The sequence below is a fragment of the Symphalangus syndactylus genome, chromosome 23 (genome assembly GCF_028878055.3).
Source record: "Symphalangus syndactylus isolate Jambi chromosome 23, NHGRI_mSymSyn1-v2.1_pri, whole genome shotgun sequence".
Taxonomy (NCBI): Eukaryota; Metazoa; Chordata; class Mammalia; order Primates; family Hylobatidae; genus Symphalangus; species Symphalangus syndactylus.
In genome coordinates, this window is record NC_072445.2 from 52,745,287 (window position 1) to 52,768,182 (window position 22,896).

Sequence of the window (22,896 nt, forward strand, 5' to 3'; positions counted from 1 at the left end):
GAAAGAGGCAGGGCGCTGGAAGAGGCGGGGCGCGGGCGGAGGCGGAGGCGGGGCGCGGGCGGAGGCGGGGCGCGGAGAAGTGGCGGAGGTGGAAGCGGAGGCGAGCCCGCCCCTGGGGACGTCGCTGGTGACGGAGGCAATGGCCGGCAACCAGCTGTAAGCGAGGTAGGCTCACTAGGGCGCGGAGGGTGCGGGTGAGAAACGGAACGATTTGCTAGGAGTGTATGCGCCAGCGCTAGGGCTTCCAGGAATTCTCACAAGCGTAGACAGCCTGGCAATGAGCCCTGTGAAATGGGGTTCAGGGCAGAAGTGGAAACTGAGAATAACGAGGTCGGACAGCAAATGACCTGATTCCAATGTCCAAGATTTAAAGTGCGTCCAAAGCACTGGTGTGTTTTAATTTTTTTTTTTCTTTTTTCTTTTAAAGACAGGGTCTCCCTCTGTCGCCCATGCTAGTGTGCATTGGCACAATCATAGCTCACCGTAACCTGGAACTCCTGGGCTCAAGTGATCTTCCCGCCCCAGCCTCCTCAGTAACTGGGACTACAGGCTTGCTGCACCACGCTTGGCTAATTTTTCAAATTTTTTTTTATAGAAACGGACTCTCGGTTTTTTCCCCAGCCTGGTGTATTAATGATTTTTAGGAAAAAATAAGTGCTGCCAAATAGTGAGTGATCCCTGGTGATGTGGGAAACTGGGGTGCTGTAAATATTCTGTCTTGCTCTGCGGTGGTTACACAGGTGTATGTATATGTAAAAAATTCACCGAGTCATACTCTTTTAAGATTTATGCACCTTAGGAAAGTTTCTCTTCAATTTTATGAAATTTAAAAACAAAACTATAGCAGAAGCTTTTGAAAAGGTGAGAATGGAGACTAGAACAACTTGAGGACTTGTATGACCAAAGGAGCACATCTACACTTATCTGTTTGTGGGAAGGAATTATTGTGAAATTTCCCTTCCTTAATTCTTGTAATGTGCACTTTTTTTGTATTATAGAAATAAACTTTATTTCTCTAGAAATGATGTGTACAAGTGGAGTCCATGCTGAGAAATTGTTAGAACAGCTAAGACGTTGAGCCCAGGAGTTTGAGACCAGCCTGGGTAACACAGCAAGACCCTGTCTCTACAAAATATTTAAAAATTAGCCAGGCATGGTGGTGCACCCTTGTAGTCCCAGGTACTCAGGAGGTTGAAGTGGGAGGATCGCTTGAGCCCCAGTGTTGGAGATGGAAGTTGTCACTGCACCACTGCACTCCAGCCTGGGGGATAGAGGGAGACCCTGTCTCAAAAACAAACAACTAAGACGTGATTAAGTTATGTGCATGATTTTGTTAGACAGTTCAAGTTTGTGTGAAAGGAATAGAGCTGTGCTACTCCAGGCTGCTGTGGCACTCTGTTGAAGATTATGCTACTCTTTTAAGTAGAGAACTGCTTTATGAAGCCTTGAATTTAGGTTCCAGAGTTTCTGAATGAAAATGAGAAAACTGCAACATTCTTTTGCTTTTCTGTACCCAATATAAATCAGATACTTTCTACTGACCTCTCAGAAAACTCAGAGTCACCTCCTGATACCATCAGGGTCTTGCAGAAGCCATTTGTCAACAAATATTTGCTAAGAAGTGAATTCATGTTCCCAAGTAATGAGAGAAATGCCTCCTCCCTATATCCTAAGCATACTGAGGCCAAATTTGGCAACAAAAGGGGAAATTTTCCTGAAATACATGCTTTTATGCAATGTTTGCTATTTCACAGATTAATCATTAAATTAGACCCACCAATAATAGCATGCTAGTATAATCCAAACTAGTTTCACTAATGATTTAAAGGGAATGTTAGAATAATGGTGTTATATTGTCCTTAATATTGCAAAGTTGACATTGAAAGGAAAGGCATTTTCCTCATACATTCAGATGGATCTGCAGTTATGGTCTGTCAGCTGAAGAATGAGAAGTTCATAATTTAGAAAGGAGAACTTTTTCTCATAAATGGTTTCAGACTGTAGAGCAGCCATTCTTTTTTTTTTTTTTTTTTTGAGATGGAGTCTCGCTCTGTCGCCCAGGCTGGAGTGCAGTGGCGCGATCTCGGCTCACTGCAAGCTCCGCCTCCCGGGTTCACGCCATTCTCCTGCCTCAGCCTCTCCGAGTAGCTGGGACTACAGGCGCCCGCCACCACGCCCGGCTAATTTTTTTTGTATTTTTAGCAGAGACGGGGTTTCACCGTGGTCTCGATCTCCTGACCTCGTGATCCGCCCGCCTCGGCCTCCCAAAGTGCTGGGATTGCAAGCGTGAGCCACCGCGCCCGGCCTGTAGAGCAGCCATTCTGACTGGCTTGAGAAGTGTAGCCGCAGGCCAGAAGCCAGAAACTGACACTTCCAGGGAGGAGCAAAGGGAACAGGAATTTATGCTGAGGAAGGTGGCCAAATATACATATTCAGTAAGCTGTAGGATGACTCATGAATATTTATGAAAGGAGGAATTGAGCTTCATGGGTACCATGCACAAAAAATGGCGGTGTTACCACGATCACAGGATGGAGTTTTTGGCCCTCTTACATCAAAAGGTGAAGCAGGGGACAGAAAAACCCTTACTGTGCATTCTCAGTAGACTGGCCAGAACCATTCTGTGGTCTATGATCTCTTATCAGGCACAAAAGGAGGCGCAGCATCAGGGGGTTGGTTGATATCAGTGATAGAATCTTTTGAAAGGGCTTGTTTCCCTTAAGCCCTTAGGGAACAAAGCCTAATTGCGGTTAGCAAGAGAGGAGGTATAGAGTTGTATCTGACGCTCTATCTACTGTTGGCCCAGAACTCAGTTTTCAAGATTACTCTGGGGTCCCGTTAGCCAAGTGTGTAGTGAGCCAAGATCGCACCACTGCACTCCAGCCTGGGCAACAAGAGCGAAACTCCATCTCAAAAAAAAAAAAAAGAAAAGGAAAGAAAGAGTGCCTCCAGTCAGTTGAGAGGCTTTGAATTTTGTTAGTTTACATTGTACCTGTCTTTTTTCCGTTTCCTTAGTGTGCATTTCCCATGCGAAAAAAGAAGCTGTAGAAAATTATTTGAAAATACAAATGTGTGGATCAGAGATAGGATATTGAACTATGGTTCAGTATCTACTTTAATCTGTTTTTGCCCCCTCCTGAAAATAACAGGATTTTTTTTTTAAGGCATAAAGTACTAGGATAGCCAGGACAGGAAAGACAAAATTAATAAAATTTTGGAAAGGCAAATGGACAAGTGGGAAAGGATTTTGCAAACTTCAAGGAAGCTGAATTCTAAACCAGCAATGAGGAAAGCCGTTGAGCAGCCCAGTTTCCATTACAGAATCCCCAAATGCTCAGGATTAGCAGCACCAGGTACCTCCATGAAGTGTGAGAGTATGGTTGAAACAAGGAGGATTGCTTGAAATGCTGGTTCAGAACAGGCCAAATCCCCAGATCCTTTTCTCAACTTCTTGCAACCAAGCGTGTACATCTCACCACACCAGCAGGCTTTGGGGGTTTATTCTCTGGAAAGGGTAAAACAAAGAGTGTCTGTCTAGACTGAGAAGATATGATACACAGTTGAGCATGGGAATATACAGAAAACATGAGGATTAACTGAATACAGCAAACTGGATGCTGGGACCCTTGCCCACTTCTCTTCTTCTTTTCTTATATGAGTATATGACAGTGGCTCCAACGACAGAATCCTTAAGACAGGAATTGGGAGATCCATCTGTGGAAAGTCTGACTAGCACAAGGAAATTAAAGACATTAGCCAGGCATGAGGGTGTGCACCTGCAGTCCCAGCTACTTTGAAGGCTGAGGTGGGAGGATCACTTGAGCCCAGAGGTTTGAGGCTGTATTGTGCCACTGCACTACAGCATGGGTGACAGAGCGAGACCCTACCTCTAATAAATAAATAAATACATCTAGGTTTCCAAATGAAATCCACTCACATCACCCTACATTATAAGCCCCACCCACATTCTTTGCCTTTATTCATTTTAGTACCTATTCTTTTTTTTTTTTTTCTTAAGACCTTGATCTGTAGCCCAGGCTGGAGTGCAGTGGCACCATCATAGCTCACTGCAGCCTCGAACTCCTAGGCTCAAGCCATCCTCCTGCCTCAGCCTCCTGAGTAGCTAAGATTACAGGCATGCACCGCCACACCTGGACAATTTTAAAACTGTTTTTGTAGAGATGGAGTCTCACTATGTTGAGCAAGCTAGTCTCAAACTCCAGGCCTCAAGCCATCCTCTCGCCTTGGTCGCCCAAAGCACTGGGTGAATGATAGCAAAAAAAAAAAAAAAGAAGAAGTTAAAAAATGAGAATTAAGGTAAATCTTTCAGAAAATAGTACAAAAACATGAAGATATAGAAAAATAGAAAAAAATGAGAAATTTACCATACCAGGTCAGAAGATTCTAGAGACAAATAATAGGGGTCCCAGAAGGAGAAATAAAAAAAGCAGAGGGATGGCCAGGCTCAGTGGCCCACGCCTGGAATCACAGCACTTTGGGAAGCCGAGGCTGGTGAATCACATGAGGCCAGGAGTTCAAGACCAGCCTGGCCAACATGGTCAAATCTCATCTCTGTTAAAAACACAAAAATTAGCTGGACCTGGTAGTGTACGCCTGTAATCCCAGCTACTCAGGAGGCTGAGCTGGGCGTGATTTTTCACTAAACCTTTAGGGTGCCAACCCCTTATGGCCCCCATACTTCTAACCAAGAATTTGATACCCAGCAGAACTATACATCAAGGATGAGGAATAGTCTAACCGTGTTTTATACGTGCAAAATGGAAAAACAATATTTTTCTTGTGCTCTTTCAGGAAGCTCTGGAGGTTAGGCTTCACCAGTATAAGGGTGGTCACTAAAAAGTAACAACAAAAAAAAGAGGAAGACATGAAATAAAGCTGGAGATTCAGACAAGAAGGAAATCTCCAGAATGATGATGAAGAGAGATCCCAGAAAGCTAGCTGTCTACCAGGAATAAAGAATAGTCAGGGCAGATTCCAGGAGAGAATTCTCCAAGATGATATTGATAGTATAGCTGATGACTGGAGAGATTGAGAGTATATTGATAGGAAATTGGGACAATTGGCAGAATTTAGAGTTAAATTAGGAGTAAGTACAATCATGCCTATGTGATGAAGCCTACATAAAAACCCAAGAGGATGGGGTTTGGAGAGCCTCCTAATAGCTCAACAGGTGAAGGTCCTGTAGCTAACACATCTCTTCAAGTATATTCTTCGCAGTATCCTTTATAATAAACGTGCAAAGATAACTAAGTATTTCTCTGAGTTTTGTGAGTTGCTCTAGCAAATTAAGCAAACCCAAAGTGGAGGGTGTGGGAACCCCAACTTGAAGCCAGAGGAGGCGTGGACTTGCAACTGGTGTCTAAGTGAGGAGGGAAGTCTTAGGGACTGAGCCCCCAACATACAGAATCTGACACTATCTCCAGGTAGGTAATGTCAGAATTAAATCAGAAGATACCCAACTGGTGTCCAGTATTTGGTGTGCTGGGGGAAGAACCCCCACATTTGGTCGCAGAAATCTTGTGTATTGATGATTGGAGTGTGAGAGCAGAGGAAACACTAATATTAAGATAGAACTCAGTTTATTTAACGATCTCTTATAATGTGTATTAAGGGGTATTACTCTACCACCAGACACACTGAAAGTAATTTTTTATATCACTTTTTACTGGATGTTGAAATGGCTAGGTGCAGTGACTCACACTTGTAATCCCTGCACTTTGCGAGGCCAAGACAGAAGGATCCCTTGAGCCCAGGAGTTCTTTGTTGTCTGGACAACAAAATGAGAACCATCTCTATAAAAAAAAAAAAAAAAAAAAAAAATTAGCCAGGTGTGGTAGTGTGTACCTGAAGTCCCAGCTACTTGGGAGGCTGAAGTTGGAGGATCGCTTGAGCCCAGGAGGTTGAGGCTTGCAGTAAGCCAAGGTCTCCAGCCTGGGGTGGAGAGCAAGACCCTGTCTCTGAAAAAAAAAAAAAGGAAAGAAAGATTAGCTGAGCATGATGGTGCACACCTACAGTCCCAGCTACTTGGGAGGCTGAGGCAGCAGAATTGCTTGAACCTGGGAGGCAGAGGTTGCAGTGAGCCAAGATCACACTACTGTACCCCAGGCTGGGAGACAGAGCGAGACTCCATCTCAAAAATAAAAACAAAAATAAAAAAAGAAAGAAATATTTTTAAAAAGTCATACTGCTAAGAATAATAGGTTTTCATTTAGCTCATCAATAGAATTCCAATGACCTTAAATGACAACATTGCAAATATTCTCCACATAGGCACGGAAGACATATGCTTGTGAGACAAAGGTGTCTCTGAAACTATGGATGGTACAAGAACTTCACTTGACATTGAAGAGTACTCCGATACTGAGGTACAGAAAAACCACGTACTAACTCTGGAAGAATGGCAAGACAAGTGGGTGAACGGCAACACTGCTTTTCATCAGCAACAAGGACATCAGTAAGAAATATTTGGTATATAGTAGAGAAATGTTCTATCAGAAACTGACTTTGAGATAGAAATAATAAAAGTACACATTATTTGACTAATTTTTAGGATGCACATTTAATTCTTCACATTTTTGTGTCTCCCGAGTCACAGTGCATCTGTGGCATGATGTAGTTTAATTGGCGGCAGAGTCTTTTCTTCCCACAGTGTGTAAATAATGGTGGGGCTTACAATTGATGACATCTTAGATTTATAAAATATGTTCTTTGATCCCTGCAGCACCTATGTGTTGGCCATGAATATTTATACCTACAACAGGTGCTCAAGGGGGATTACTCTATGTAATGAGTATTTATGCTTACAATTCTTTATACTGAAAACCAGTGGTGTCTGACTTTGCTTTCCAATAGGATGTGTTCAGATGCTAAAGAATTATCTCTATGGTGGGAGAAGAGAAGTTACGAGAAATTAAAAAGTGAGCTAGGATGTTGTGCAATGTAGTAGTGGTCTTCATAGCAGCAATAAAGCATGGGACCAGTGCTGAGTAAAGTGGTCATTATAGACATTCCTTGTTGTGGGCAGCCATGCCCATCTCCCCAGGAGATGACATCATCATCATCATCATCATCATCCCAGAAACATTGGGTTATTTCTGTCATGTGGATGGCCTTAGAAGAGCCACATCTCCACAGAGGGAATTACAAGAAACTACAAGAGTTACACTTCTCAGGTTTACTTTTGAGGCTTGAGTACACGTTTAGAGAATGTACCATGAAATTAATGTTGAAAAATCCATGGCTCCAGAGGCTCCATCACCCCCAAAATAGTATATATTTAGAGAATTAATAAAGAATTTTTAAAACATACCCGAGAAAAAAAATTATTTTTAATTACGAATCAGGAAAGCCCTGGGTGTTAAGTCAGATTTACCACTGACTGGGTGTGTGTTTGAGCAAGTTACCTGTTTCCTCATATGTAAGCTGGAGATTATACTATTAATAGTATCTGCTTATTAAGGTTGTTGGGAATATTAAGTGAGATAATGAATGAAAGGTATTCACCTACCATACAATTGTCCTAAAACCTTTTTTTTTCCCTCCTCAGGCTATTAAAGAAGCATTTAGATACCTTTCTTAAAGGCAAGAGTGGACTGAGGATATTTTTTCCTCTTTGCGGAAAAGCGGTTGAGATGAAATGGTATGAGCAGATAAACATTAACAGAATTGTCTTGTCTTAATAATGAATTCTTTGGGTGATTTAACAGGATGTGAGTTTTAAAACTCCATTTTCAGGAAATACACAGGGATTCCTTATTTTTCTATTAGTGATGGGCATATAATTGGAAATAATATTCTCAAACAGTAAGAAACAACAGAAACAGGTATGAAGTCTTTCTGGAGTGAGTTTCGAAATTAAAAAATCAGTTTGGAGCCAATGGGGGGAGAAAAAACAGCCTTCGCTTTTACATTTCCTGGATCCTTGTATGTGGTTCGGTTTTTGTAGGTGGTTTAGGAATTTAGCTAAGTTAATTTTTAGATATTTGAAATGGTGGTGGACAGAGAAATTCAAAATGAATTACAGCTTTTTGGCAGGACAATGTGCATAGTCCACAGTTCAGCTCAACCTTCCCCTCCCACCAGGGAACACAGGAGTTTCTGTTATCATGAATCATTGTTATAAAACCAGTGATTAAGAAAGTATCTCTTGTGAGTAATTCTCTACAAAGAGAATTCACTTTAACAAGCCAGTTTTACTGTGAGTTACCCTAAAGTCACCTCGACATCATTCTCTACACTGAACTCTGTTGTAATGATAATAGACAGATACAATCATACCTGCCAAGATATGCATTTATTTATAAGCTTGAATGTTGAGAACTTTGATCACTGAGCAGGAAAGAAAAAAGAATGTATGAAAAGGTTAGTAAACGTGCCAGGTGTGGTGGCTTCTGCCTGTAATCCCAGCACTTTGGGAGGCCAAGGCAGAAGGATCTCTTGAGCCCAGGAATTTGAGACCAGTCTGGGCAACATAGTGAGACCCTGCCTCAAAAAATAAATTTAAAATAAAAGATTAATAAATGTAAAATATAATATCCTAAAAATGGTCTATTCTGAATATAAGTATCAGTGACTAACGCAGAGTATGCATGCATTTTTTGGGAGTTGATTTTCAAGTAGAGATGATAGAATTTTTGCAGCCAGCACACACTCAACTGTAGCTGAGAGCCTTTGTTAGAGGGCTGCTATGACTTTAAGATTCAAGTGTGGTCATGAAATTGAGAATATTTAAACTATATTATGACACGTATATTTTAACCAATTCATTGAGCCAGAAGAGATAGTTACTTTCAAAACTACCCTCAAAAAAATTAACTCTATAAACAGATTGTCATGTGATGTCATCATAAATGGTAACAATGTAGTACAAACACGTTCTGAGGCAACATTAGGAAAATGGTATGAAATTGCCAATTAAATGTGATTGTTGAATATATGGGGTCTAAAGCCATTTGTAATAAAGACATTACAAAAAAATCAGAACTGACCAGGTGTGGTGGCTCACACTTTTAATTAGGTGAGCAGATCACTTGAGGTCAGGAGTTCGAGATCAGCCTGGCCAACATGGTGAAAACCCGTCTCTACTAAAAATACAAAAATTAGCCAGGCATGGCAGCGTACACTTGTAATCCCAACTACCTGAGAAACTGAAGCAGGAGAATTGCTTGAATCCCGGAGGCGGAGGTTGCAGTGAGCCCATGCACTCCAGCCTAGGTGACAGAGTGAGACTCCGTCTCCAAAAAAAATATATATATATATATATATGTATATATACATAAATACAGTTATATATACATATTAGAACTGAGCTACTGTAATTACATGTAAGAAGTTAAGTTATGGTAGTAGATGATTTTTCATTTATGTAACTGATCTACGTATTGAGGTCTATACAGATATCAGATGTGAATACAAAAACCGACCATGAGCTAAGGCCAAAAAGCATTAAAACAAAATGTTTAAGATATTTAGGTTTAGGTTTTTGGTTTTTTGAGACAGTCCCACTCTGTCACCCAGGGTGGAGTGCAGTGGCATGATCATAGCTCACTGCAACCTTGAACTCCTGGGCCCAAGAGATCCTCCCTCCCAACATGCTGGGGTAACAGGCATAAGCCATCGTGCTTGGTCTTATTTTGTTTTTATTACAGGTTGTAGTTGGCTATGCTTCATTTTTCCATCTGTTGAATCGGAAATAAAAACACATACAACCAATTTGAATAACGTTTTTGTTTACATTTTATAACTTAAAAAATGTATGGAGAATTTTAAAACTCCCTGTATGTTTACAAATATCCTAAGAAATATGAAAGATGAAAGATAAGTTATTAATATGTTTCATTTTACAACTAAACAGTTCATGCTCTGCCCACATTGAAAGTACACACTCTTTTGTAGATAAAAGGTACAGTCAGTCCTGCTATACTTGTTTCAAAACTAAATTCTAACTCAATTGATATATTAGGGAACAATTTGAGCATGAAATAAATTTCACATTTGCTTGTATGTGATTTCATCTATAAGAAACCTTAGGTAAAAGCAGAAAACTGCACCCAGTTGAACTAAGCCAGGTATGAATAGATGGAATGCACCAACATCCCCCAGCTACCTCAGTGAGCATTAGGTCTTTTTCACCATAAAGTGCCATATTGTAGTATTTATCTATTTCTCAACCATTTAACATGTATAAAACTGTTATTATTAGGTTCCTGTTTTCGTTTTTTTTTTTTTTTTTTTTTTTTTCCTGTTTTCGTTTTTTAATGTGGCACTGACCAAGTTTTTAAATGCTGTGCCCTCACTTTCCCCAACAGCCTGGTGATTTTTATTGCGTGATTTAGCATAGTGCAGAGATTTTAGGAAGGCACATGTTACATTATAGCACAACTATGTTTTTATTTCACTTGACATAAAATCGTAACTGTGCCTAGATATTTGTACCACTGGTACTGTTTTCTCTTGAGACCAAGATCCTGAGACTGAATTCTGTTCATTATAAAACTTACCAGGACTATAATCCCAGCACTTTGGGAGGCTGAGGCAGGCAGATCATTTGAGGTCAGGAGTTCGAGACCAGCCTGGCCAACACGGTGAAACCCCGTCTCTACTGAAAATACAAAAATTAGCCAGGTATGGTGGGGCACACCTGTAATCCCAGCTACTCTGGAGGCTGAGGCAGGAGAATTGGTTGAACTCGGGAGGTGGAGGTTGCAGTGAGCTGAGATTGTGCCACTATACTCCAGCCTGGCTGACAGAGTGAGATTCTGTCTCAAAAAAAAAATTTTTTTTGAGGAAAAAATTTACCCCTTTTCCTCAAAATTACCAGGAAAAGCCCGGTAAAAAAAGCTCACGCCTATAATCCCAGCACTTTGGGAGGCTGAGGCAGGTGGATCACCTGAGGTCAGGAGCTTGAGACCAGCCTGGCCAACATGGTGAAACCCCGTCTCTACTAAAAATACAAAAATTAGCCAGGCATGGTGGCAGGCACCTGTAATCCCAGCTACTCAGGAAGCTGAGACAGGAGAATCGCTTGAACCCGGGAGGTGGAGGTTACAGTGAGCCAAGATTGCGCCATTGCACTCCATCCAGCCTGGGCAACAGAGTGAGACTCCGTCTCATAAATAAATAAATTAATTAATTAATTAAATAAATAAAATTACCAGGACAGTGCTATTTGTATATGATAAAATATACAAATTTTTGGATAGTGTTTATTTTAAACAAATGGAAACTACAAGATTAGTATACAAATGAGTGCTGATGTTCTAGACCTGTTCACTTTAGTACGGTAGCTACTAGCCACATGTGGTTATTTAAATGTAAACTAAATAAAATTTAAAATTCAGTTCCTCAATCACGAAGAACCAATGTGGTTAATGCCTATTTTTTTGGACAGCACAGATACAGACATTTTCATCATTGCAGAAAATTTTAATGGACAGTGCTGATTTAGAGAAATTGAAAAGCATTTCCTCTAGTTAAATCAATTTGTATTAAATATCTATAATTACATTCCAACTGTTCCATACATAAAAAAAGATATATATAATTTTCCAAATTTTTATTGTTTCCTGAATTCATATAAGTCAGTTTTTCAGAATTTTTATAAGGTTTGAAAATAATATAGATCTGCTTTCCTGCATGTTCTTTGAAACCCTATGAACCTGAATTCATATAAATTCCTTTAAATTAAAGAAAATATATGCTTACTCTAATATAACCCTCTATTTAGTCATTTGAAAACATAATTTAAGTGTAAATGTATGATTTTATGCAGGTTTGCAGACCGAGGACACAGTGTAATTGGTGTGGAAATCAGTGAACTTGGGATACGAGAATTTTTTACAGAGCAGAATCTTTCTTACTCAGAAGAACCAATCACTGAAATTCCTGGAACCAAAGTATTTAAGGTTTGTTTTGATCTGGGTAAATAATTGTATCCATATCCCTACAAAAGTTTTTCTCAGCATAAGTATTATGAGGATACCATACATGTGTCCGATGGTTCCTATTTAGCATGCAGATTCACCGTAGACATTATATAGTATAAGAAGCAAGGGCTTAAAAATATAGGTGATAGCTACCTAAACAGATATAGACATATGTATATAAAAGCTGAGGTCAAAGCCTGTCTGTACTCAAGTTTTTAGGCTTGTTTTATTTTTATTAACATGCATTTTCTGAGAACCCATCATGTGCCAGAACCTGCCTAAGACATTGAAGAGATAAAGATAACACAGTACACCCCCCGGCTCCCACCCCCTAAAAATCTCTTAGTTTAGGAGAGAAGAGAAACAGAGACAAAGCTATTTGTAATGCATGGAGCTAAGTGTAAAGACACAGGTTTTAAGGGAAGAGATGAGAGTTACCTGCCCAGCCTGGCGGTGCTTCCTGAAGCATGGTGACAGATAGAGCTGGAATCAGGCAGGGCCTGGGTCCATGGTCTTGGACACCTGGGGAAGATACTACTTAAATCACCCATGAGGCCTCATAGGAAGTGATTTGAAGGGAAGTAGCCTCCTGGCAGAGAGACCAAACAGGAGGCTGTGGCAGTGGTCCAGGAAGGACATCATGAATCCCTGAGCGAGGAGAGTGATGGGGCATAGAGAGCAGATAGGATGGATTAAACAGCCAACTGATCTTCAAGGTTGTCCTCTATGATATTCCTCTGAGTTGGTCCAAAAGAACCTCACACAGGTTTTAAAAGAAAAAAATAAGGTGCCAATAAAGTGCAGTAAAATTATTTCCTTTAATTATGTTTAATTAACACATTCTTTCCCTAGAACTTTTACTTTGCTTGGCCCTCTTTCCTTGACTATTCAAGTACATACTAAGTAAAAAAAAAATTGTTTTTTCATTATTTCATTACAGAGTTCTTCGGGGAACATTTCATTGTACTGTTGCAGTATTTTTGATCTTCCCAGGTAGGTTGAATACTACATCTGCACTTTAAAAAATTGGAATGCTTGCCAGGCAGTGCAGGCATGGGAGTGGAGGTATCTTCCTCACTCTCCTCCACTTGTGTAACATCCACAAAGCATTTTTTTGAATGTCTATTCTGCAGATATTTTTATTACACACTTGTCTGCACACTTTAATGTGTTTTGTCTTTGTTTATCTCCCAAACTATGGGAAACTGAGGCAGCTAGGGAAAAAGAAAGGTGAGTAAGACAGTGCCTTCTACCTTGCACCTGGGCCTGTAATAGAAATGAATTTCAAGTGGCTGAGGGAGATAAGAGCTCATCTCCTGAAAGTCCCTGATACCTGAGCCAGAGGCTGGGAGCAGAGTTGTTGCACGCTGTCCTTTGTTCCTTCTTCATGCCCCCAAATCATAACAGAGTGGGGAGGCTGCTGCCACAGGCTCCTAAAACCATGAGGGGATGGATAGCTCTCCACACCCACATCCACACATCCTTATGGACTCTAGGAGGAAACGCAGACGTGAGCTCCTAATACCTTGACGATTGTTGAAGTACCAGCATGCACCATGGGGGACGCTGCTCATCTTCTTAAAGCTTTGATTTTTCTCCCATAAAATGTTTTTTCTCTTTCTGGTAGGACAAACATTGGCAAATTTGACATGATTTGGGATAGAGGAGCATTAGTTGCCATTAATCCAGGTGATCGCAAATGGTAAGTAATTTTTCTTTTTTTTGTTTAGCCTTCTTAATTTTTTAGTATACTACACTTTTTCTGGGTTCTAGAAAATCAGCTAGACTTTTATGAGTTTGAAATAGGTTATTATGTTTGGAATTTATAAAAACCTAAATCCAATACTAGCTTTGTCTAAAAAGCATAGCATTTGACAATAGATACCTGGGTATAAAGCTATAAGGCTTGTGGCCCAATCACTTTCAAGCTGTGTGGCCTTGGTCCAAGTATTCAACTTCTCTAAGCTTTGGTTTACTCCTGCAAAATGGGAATATTTCTGTAATACTAACACAATCATCACCACCTCCACTAACATTACCAGGTAATACTTATTGGTCACTTGTCTATGCCAAGGATTGTTCAAAATACTTTATGTGGGCTGGGTGTGGTGGATCATACATGTAATCCCAGCACTGTGGAAGGCCAAAGCAGGAGGATTACTTGAGCCCAGGAGTTTGAGACCAGTCTGGGCAACAAAGCAAGATGCCACCGCTACAAAATATTTTTAAAATTATCTGACCATGGTGGTATGTGATTGTAGTCCCAGCTACTTGGGAGGCTGAGGCAGGAGGGTGAGCCCAGAAGTTCAAAGCTGCGGTGAGCTATGATCGTACCACTGTACCCCAACCTGAATGACAGAGCAAGACCTTGTCTCTAAAATATTAAAAAAAAAAAAATCAAAATATTTCATGTGGTTTAACATTTAATTCTGTGAGGTATAAGCTACTATTCCATTATACAGATGAGGAAACTGAGGTCAAAGAGATTAAGTTACTTGTCCAAAGTTAAGCAGCTGGTATGTGACAGAGTTGAGATTCAAAACCAGAGTGTTTGGCTTTAAAGTTCATACTCGTGGCTGGGCATGGTGGCTCATGCCTGTAATCCTAGCACTTTGGGAGGCCAAGGCAGGCGGATCACCTGAGGTCAGGAGTTCAAGACCAGCCTGGCCAACATGGTAAAACCCCATCTCTACTAAAAATACAAAAATTAGCCCAGTGTGGTGGCCTGTAATCCCAGCTACTCAAGAGGCTGAGGCAGGAGAATCACTTGAACCCAAGAGGCAGAGGTTGCAGTGAGCCAAGATCACGCCATTGCACTCCAGCCTGAACGACAAGAGCAACTCTCCATCTCAAAAAAATGAAATAAAATAAAGTCCACACCCATGATCCCTTTGTTAGACTACTTCAAAGGGTTTTTGTGGGAATTGAAAGAAATGAAATATGTGGGAAATACCTTGTCATCTCTAAAGAACTGTATAAATAAGAGCTGTTATTATTGAAACATTTGTTATTGATGTTTTTGGTGACCATTCTTATTATACCCAGTCTTGTTAGAAAATAAAATTAAAATATGAGTGAGAAAGCATACTGAGTAAAATGTGTCCACATCTGTACACTCTTTCAATTCAAATAATGTCATTTATATACTTACTTGGATATAGCATGTAAATACTGAATTACTTAGTTGTATGGAGCAGACTCGTCACTTGGCCAAAAAGGAGGCTGGGCGCAGTGGCTCATGCCTGTAAGTAATCCCAGCACTTTGGGAGACTGAAGTGGGCGGATCATGAGATCAAGAGTTTGAGACCAACCTGGCCAACACAGTGAAACCCCATCTCTATAAAAATACAAAAATTAGCTGGGCTTGGTGGCACACACCTGTAGCCCCAGCTACTTGGGAGGCTGAGGCAGGTGAATTGCTTGAACCCAGGAGGTGGAGGTTGCAGTGAGCCGAGATTGTGCCACTGCACTCCAGCCTGGGCAACGGAGCGAAACTTCATCTCAAAAAAAAAAAAAAAAAACAGGTTAGGCTCTGTATCAGTGAAATAAGATTTTTATTTTTTAAAATTGTTTCATCAATAAGGCTTACTGCCAAACCTAATCTTTTTAAATTAGACCATGCCACATCTTAATTTTCATCCTCCTGTTTCCCTCTCTTTGTCACCGCTCCTCCTTTATCTCTTTTCCAGAACTCTCATCCTCCTTGCATGCCTAAAAGTCGTGATTCCCCAAGGGACCACCATCCTCAGCCTTTTGCTCTCACCCAAAAATTGCCAATATTTGTCCTACCAGAAAGAAAAAAAACATTTTATGAGAGAAAAATAAAATCTTTTTTTTTTCGAGATGGAGTTTCACTCTTGTTGCCCAGGCTGGAGTACAGTGGAACTATCTCGGCTCGCCGCAACCTCTGCCTCCCGGGTTCAAGCGAATCTTCTGCCTCAGCCTGCCAAGTAGCTGGGATTATAGGCATGCTCCATCACACCCGGCTAATTTTTTTGTATTTTTAGCAGGGACGGGGTTTCTCCATGTTGGTCAGGCTGGTCTTGAACTCCCGACCCCAGCTGATCCACCTGCCTCAGCCACCCGGTGCTGGGATTACAGGCGTGAGCCACCACTCCTGGCTGAAAAATCAAATCTTTAAAGATCAATTCTGTTACTTTCATTCAGCTATTCAACAAATATTTACTAAGTTCCTGTGATGCTCTAAATATATACTATGCCAGAGGCGGGGAAATAACTGAACAAATTATACATGGTATTTGCTCTGACAATCTTTACATTTTCAGTTCTTTTCTTTCTCCGAAACATCCACATCACATGTCCAGTGTCTGCTTTGCATTTTCCATGTGACATCAGTGTCCTTTAACAACTCAAAATATCACTGAGACCTCTGTCTCCATGAGACACATTTGTATATGAAACCCCATCTGCTAATGTCTAAATTTGTAAATTTGTAGGTGTTTCCCACTCCCTAAAGATGTTCATCCATTCCTTAGAGGTTAGTCCTTCTACAGGCTCTGATTGGCATGGTAAAATCCACCAAGCAATGGGAAGCAAACTGAAAGTCACCAAGTGCAGACCAAGAGCGGATCCAGCACTTTGGGAGGCTGAGGTGGGCAGATCACCTGCAGTCAGTTATTTCCCCAGTGTCTGATAGAATATATATTTAGCACCTAGTAAGAGCTTAATAAATGTTGTTTAAATAAATGAATGGAAGAAGCGAACTGCACTCTGAGCAAGGGCAATATTACTTTACTACGTACTGGTAGTATCTTATGTTTTTTTTTTTTTGAGACGGAGTTCCACTCTTGTTGCCCAGGCTGGAGTGCAATGGCGTGCTCTCGGCTCACTGCAACCCCCCCGCCTTCTGGGTTCAAGTGATTCTCCTGCCTCAGCCTCCTGAGTAGCTGGGATTACAGGCATGCGCCACCACACCCAGCTAATTTTGTATTTTTAGTAGAGATGGGGTTTCTCCATGTTGGTCAGGCTGGTCTTGAGCTCCCAACCTCAGGTGATCCACCCATCTCGGCCTCCCAAAGTGCTGGGATTACAGATGTAAGTCACCATGCCCGGCCTTATCTTAGTATTTTATATATGTGCTGGTACTTAGTACCTTAGTTCTTTATCTACATGCTGACTCAGTACTTACCACGTTAGCACATTATATTTGTGCTCTCGTTAGGACTGGGTGTCTTCTCCTTAAGTTGTACACTGTCACGTACTGATGTATTTTCTGCTGTGACTCTCGAGTTCTTGCCTAACGTAAACCAGTAGGGCAGACCTCATTTTTCTGGATTTTTTGAGACTGGTTGAGAGAGAAAAAATTAACATTCTAAGAGGAATGAAGTCTTTCAGTCCTAAGAAACCCTACCAAACCAGTCTGACATCACCTTCATGGGGACAGCAAGTTTCTTCTGAAAAACAAGAATCAGAAAGTAACAGTTTCTGTTCAAAAGTTTGCTTTGATCTGGTTCTTTCTCCTACAAGGAAGAGTGATCCACTGTTGAATTCTCACAGTTTGTGAGGTGGTTATTAGTCTTATCCTCATGTTACAGGTGAGGAAACTGAGGCACAGAAAGGTTAAGAATTTGTGAAGCTTACATAGCCAGTCAGCAGAGGAACTGGGGTTTGAGCTTGGGCATCTCACAGAGTCTGCACTCGCCTCCCCAACTTCTAGCAGACCTCTGGACGTAGATCACAGTCTACCCAGGCTCCATAGAAACTGGAGTGCCAAGAGCCCAGGCTCCTTCCTCAGTGTGGGGAAGAGTGTCCATCTTTGTCCTTGGCCTGTCTCTCATGGCCTCTCTACCACCCTGCATGCATCTCCTGTCCTTTCCTTATCCCTCAGCTTCCTCCATTTTTATTCCCACATAGCTGACTTGCCTTCAACCCTCAGCTTCCTTGCTCCAATCACCATACAACGCAAAAGCTCCAACTTTCAGTAGGACCACAGCTAATTAGCAATTCCTCTTTGGTCTCCTAATTCAGTTTCCAAGTCAGTCATCTGATTGGTCAACTCATCATCTGTACCTGGTCCAGCGCTGGCTTCTGCTCAGTCTATTGATGGGTCCCGTTAGCATCAGCTTCCCACTCTGAGCCAATCAGACCTGGCTCCCTGAGGCACCTACTCGAAGGACAGTTCCATTGCACTCATGGTTTATGCCACACTTGCAGAGCTTTAATTTCATGCCACCTTTTTTTGGCCTGCTTGTTACTCTCATTTCTCTCTAACTAAATAGAGGAAAAGAATTGTGTTTCCTCTTACATAAGGCCCCTGGAGGGGTCCTAGTTACCCAGGATATTTGTTAAATTGCAGCATCCCAGGCCCCATGGCAAACTGACTGCATCGGTCTGTGGGGATGGAGCTCAGGCATCTTTTCTTTCAACAAGCACCCCGGTGATTTTGACACCCAGCCTGGTCTAGAAACCACTGCCTTCAAGTACACAGGCATCCAAGGTCAGCAGGCCCTCGAGTACCTCATCAGGCCAGAAGGAGTCTCTACCCATCTTTATGTAATGTCTTCTACTCTGATCAGCTCTGGAAGCAGGCCTCGATTTGATTCCCATCTGGACCAATTCCCAGCTTAGGCAGGGGCCATAATTTGCTAAACCCATTTCTCACTTTTAAAATGAGAATCAACCTCTTGTGATTATTAGGAGAATTTAAACTCAGTAATATCAGTGAAAGTAATTTCTGGCTTCCTTCCCTGCCTTTTGTCTTTCCAGCCTTTGCCTGTGTAGAGAAATGTAACAAATACCTTCTTGTGTTCTTTGTAGCTATGCAGATATAATGTTATCCCTCCTTGGAAAGAAGTTTCAATATCTCCTGTGTGTTCTTTCTTATGATCCAACTAAACATCCAGGTAAAGCTGTTGGGTTTGTTTTTTTTTCTTTTACCAGTTGCCTAGTTTCTTAATATAAATTCTATGACATGGATAAGAAATATTTTCTCCCAATTTATCTCATAGGAAGCATACTGCATATATACATGGAGATAATTCCGGTTTTGACTAATGGGAACTATAAGCATTTTTTTCTCTTCCTATATTGTACATGATTTTCTTGTATTCCTTTCCCATTTTGTTTACCATTCACAACTCAGACTGGAGAAGAGGGGGGAAATGGATGATCCTGATATAGAAGAGAAATCTCATGAGCACTGTTGGGAGGAAGGAGGAATGTGGTTGGATACTGCAAATCCATATCACCCAAGTGGTAGTGATGTGTTAGACAGATGCCTTCACATACACAAGCACGGGGTGAGAAGTGAATACGGGGATGCAGAAGTTGTGCAGGAAAAACTCTAAATTATTGTCCTTTTTTAATTTCTGAAGTTTTATAATCTATCTATTGCATTCTTTTATTTGTTTTGAATCTGTTGGGGGTGTGTTTTCTCCTGGACTCATTTTAATGCATTCAAACATTGAAACTTAACCTTTCTCATGGCTGGAGAAATACATAGACTTTTAATTTGTAAGAATCACCTTTTTGATTTTCAACTGAGCTTTTTGACATGCTTGTTTTGTAAATATTTACATATGTTAGTATTTTGTTTTTTTTGTTTTGTTTTGTTTTTGAGACACAGTCTCACTCTGTGGCCCAGGCTGGAGCGCAGTGGTTTGATCTCGGCTCACTGCAACGTCTGCCTTCCGGGTTCAAGCGATTCTCCTGCCTCAGCCTCCCAAGTAGCTGGGATTACAGTGTGTGCCATCATGCCCAGCTAATTTTTGTATTTTTAGTAGGGACAGGATTTCACCATGTTGGCAAAGGTGGTCTGGAACTCCTGACCAGGTGATCCACCCTCCTCGGCCTCCCAAAGTGCTGGGATTACAGGCATGAGGCACCGTGCCCAGCTAGTATTTTGTTTCTGCTTGAATAAATTGGGGTCTTAAAAACTCATTAAAAGATGAGACTTAGTGTCCCTAATTAAATCAGAGACAATCAAATGGAAATAGAAATTAATAGAGGCAGAAGTTAGCTCTGCTAATCTGATTTAAATTCCATTAATGAATAGAAGCCCTAACAAAGAACCTTTGGGAAGAAAATACAACAGGCCCTGTCTGGAGGTGGAGTCTGAGGATACTGCTCTTAGAACGGGGCAGAAGCTCAGCTTCCTTATAGTCTATATCCTGCAGCAGAGCGGGAGGGGTATATAAAATGTGGGTGAGTGCAGGAGTTGGTAGAAAATCAATATGCTAGAAGATGGTTGAAACTCCAAAGGAATCTGCTGATGGAATCCACTCTGATTTCAATGAGCCTAAGTCCTTTGACTGGCTTAGCTGTCTGATCTAAGCTAAAGATGGATATGATGGGGATGTAACATTGCCATCCTCTCAGTAAGCCAATTTATTTCTTTAGTATGAGATTTGCAAAAGAAGAATGAGAAGAACATGCCACATCATTACCTATTTGGATAATGAAGTTGTATATAGAACAAGTACACCTAGGTCATTGGAAATAAACTCAGAATTTATTTCTCTTTTACCTAGGTCCACCATTTTATGTTCCACATGCTGAAATTGAAAGGTTGTTTGGTAAGTTTGTGGACTTATGCTGTAACTTTTTAAATAAAGTCAAGTTAACTCTTTTGGGCTGGGCGTGCTGGCTCATGCCTGTATTTCCAGCACTTTGGGAGGCCAAGGTGGGCAGATCACCTGAGGCCAGGAGTTCGAGACCAGCCTGGCCAACATGGCGAAACCCCGTCTCTACAAAAATACAAAAATTAGGCCAGTGTGGTGGCATGTGCCTGTAGTCCCAACTATTTGAGAGGCTGAGGCATGAGAATTGCTTGAACCTGGGAGGCAGAGATTGTAGTGAGCCAAGATTGTGCCACTGCACTCCAGCCTGGGTAACAGAGTGAGACTCCATCTAAAAAAAAAAAAAAACTATTGTGAACTATTAGTATATTAGTATCTAGAGTATGTCTATAAAATTTAAAAGATAAAGACCATTTTATTGAAAGTTGTTTTATCTTAGAAAAGGAACTAATCTCTGTAAATATGCTCTGTATATATGCTATATGCTCTATGTTAAAGGTATTTGAACTTTTCTAGAGAGATGGTGTATTCTTATTTATTTATTTATTTTTGAGATAGGATCTTGCTCTGTCACCCAGGATGGAGTACAGAAGTGCAATCACAGCTCACTGCAGCCTCGACCTCCCTGGGCACAAGTGATCCTCCCACCTCAGCCTCCCAAGTTTCTGGGACCAGAGACATGCACCACAATGCTTAGCTAATTTTTGTATTTTTTTGTAGAGATGAGGTTTAACCACGTTGCCCAGGCTGGTCTCGAACTCCTGGGCTCAAGCGATCCTCTTGTCTTGGCCTCCCAAAGTACTGGGATTAGAGGCATGAACCGCCATGCCCAGTGGTGTATTTATTTTTACTCTTGGGAGTTAAAAGTGATAATAACAATTCAGAGTTCAGGAAATTTGCCCTTAGCATTCCTTTGTTTTGATTAAAAAGAAGAGAAAAATGTTTAGTGTACGCTGTTTTAAAATAATTTCAAGGTTTTGTTTGTTTGTTTTTAGATGGAGTTTTCGCTCTTGTTGCCTAGGCTAGAGTGCAATGGTGCAATCTCAGCTCACTGCAACCTCCATCTCCCGAGTTCAAGCGATTCTCCTGCCTCAGCCTCCCAAGTAGCTGGGATTACAGGCATGTGCCACCATACCCGGCTCATTTTGTATTTTTAGTAGAGACAGAGTTTCACCATCTTGGCCAGGCTGGTCATGAACTCCTGACCTCAAGTGATCCACCTGCCTCAGCCTCCCAAAGTGTTGGGATTACAGGTGGGAGCCGCCGCACCCAGCCAATTTTGAGTGTATTTTTAAAAGAATCCCTGAAGTCATTCTTCATAGTATTTTAACGTGTTACTCTTTCTTGTTTCAGGTAAAATATGCAATATATGTTGTCTTGAGAAGGTTGATGCTTTTGAAGAACGACATAAAAGTTGGGGAATTGACTATCTTTTTGAAAAGTTGTATCTACTTACAGAAAAGTAAATGAGACAGATAAAATAAAATCACATTGACATGTTTTTGAGGAATTGAAAATTATGCTAAAGCCTGAAAATGTAATGGATGAATTTTTTAAATTGTTTATAAATCATATGATAGATCTTTACTAAAAATGGCTTTTTAGTAAAGCCGTTTACTTTTTCTAAAAAAGTTTTAGAAGAAAAAGATGTAACTAAACTTTTAAAGTAGCTCCTTTGGAGAGGAAATTATGATGTGAAAGATTATGCCTGTGTGTCTTGCAGATTGCAAGATATTTTACCAATCAGTGTGTGTTACCTGTACAATTAAAAAAATATTTTAAAATGCAATGCATATTAAATATAATACACACAGAAAAACTGGCATTTATTTTATTTTTTTGAGATGGAGTTTCGTTCTTGTTGCCCAACCTGTAGTGCAATGGTGCAATCTCAGCTCACTGCAACCTCTGCCTCCCAGGTTCAAGTGATTCTCCTGCCTCAGCCTCCTAAGTAGCTGGGATTACAGGTGTGCGCCACCACGCCCGGCTAATTTTTTGTATTTTTAGTAGAGACAGGGTTTCACTATGTTGGTCAGGCTGATCTCGAACTCCTGACCTCAGGTGATCTACCCACCTCGGCCTCCCAAAGTGCTGGGATTACAGGCGTGAGCCACTGCGCCTGGCCTGACATTCTTTATGAAATTTAGAATTGTTGAAGAAATATAACACTTCAGTAGGGTTCAAGGTGGTCCCAAAAGTTATATAAAAGATTAGTTTTTACTATAAACCCTTGTCTTTTACCCAGATCCTAGCATCCCTTCTCACATGGTTTCTCCATATATATAACAGAATCAAGAAACAAATGTTAATTAAACAATCTGTAACAGAATCAAGAAACAAATAAACTTTAATTAAACAATCTATATGGAACAAACATTCCCAAATTCTAAGAATAAATTTTTCTTTAAGTTCTC

General features: G+C 40.9%; 1 protein-coding gene across 3 annotated transcripts; it reads left to right on the forward strand.

The window, feature by feature from the left end:
- The first annotated feature begins 3 nt into the window (after window positions 1-3).
- TPMT (thiopurine S-methyltransferase) lies at window positions 4-22,896 on the forward strand. Of its 3 annotated transcripts, none has more exons than XM_063632239.1 (9): window positions 6-165; window positions 6,292-6,475; window positions 7,568-7,660; window positions 11,792-11,924; window positions 12,886-12,938; window positions 13,573-13,647; window positions 18,723-18,808; window positions 20,435-20,479; window positions 21,478-22,896. In XM_063632239.1, exons 2-9 carry the CDS (start codon window positions 6,336-6,338, stop codon window positions 21,501-21,503), a joined length of 651 nt encoding a protein of 216 aa, XP_063488309.1. In that variant the 5' UTR covers window positions 6-165; window positions 6,292-6,335; the 3' UTR covers window positions 21,504-22,896. The 3 variants fall into 3 exon arrangements, with proteins under 3 accessions (XP_063488308.1, XP_063488309.1, XP_055118732.1); XM_055262757.2 differs by having other exon boundaries at window positions 10-165; window positions 21,836-22,896; XM_063632238.1 differs by lacking the exon at window positions 20,435-20,479 and having other exon boundaries at window positions 4-165; window positions 21,836-22,896.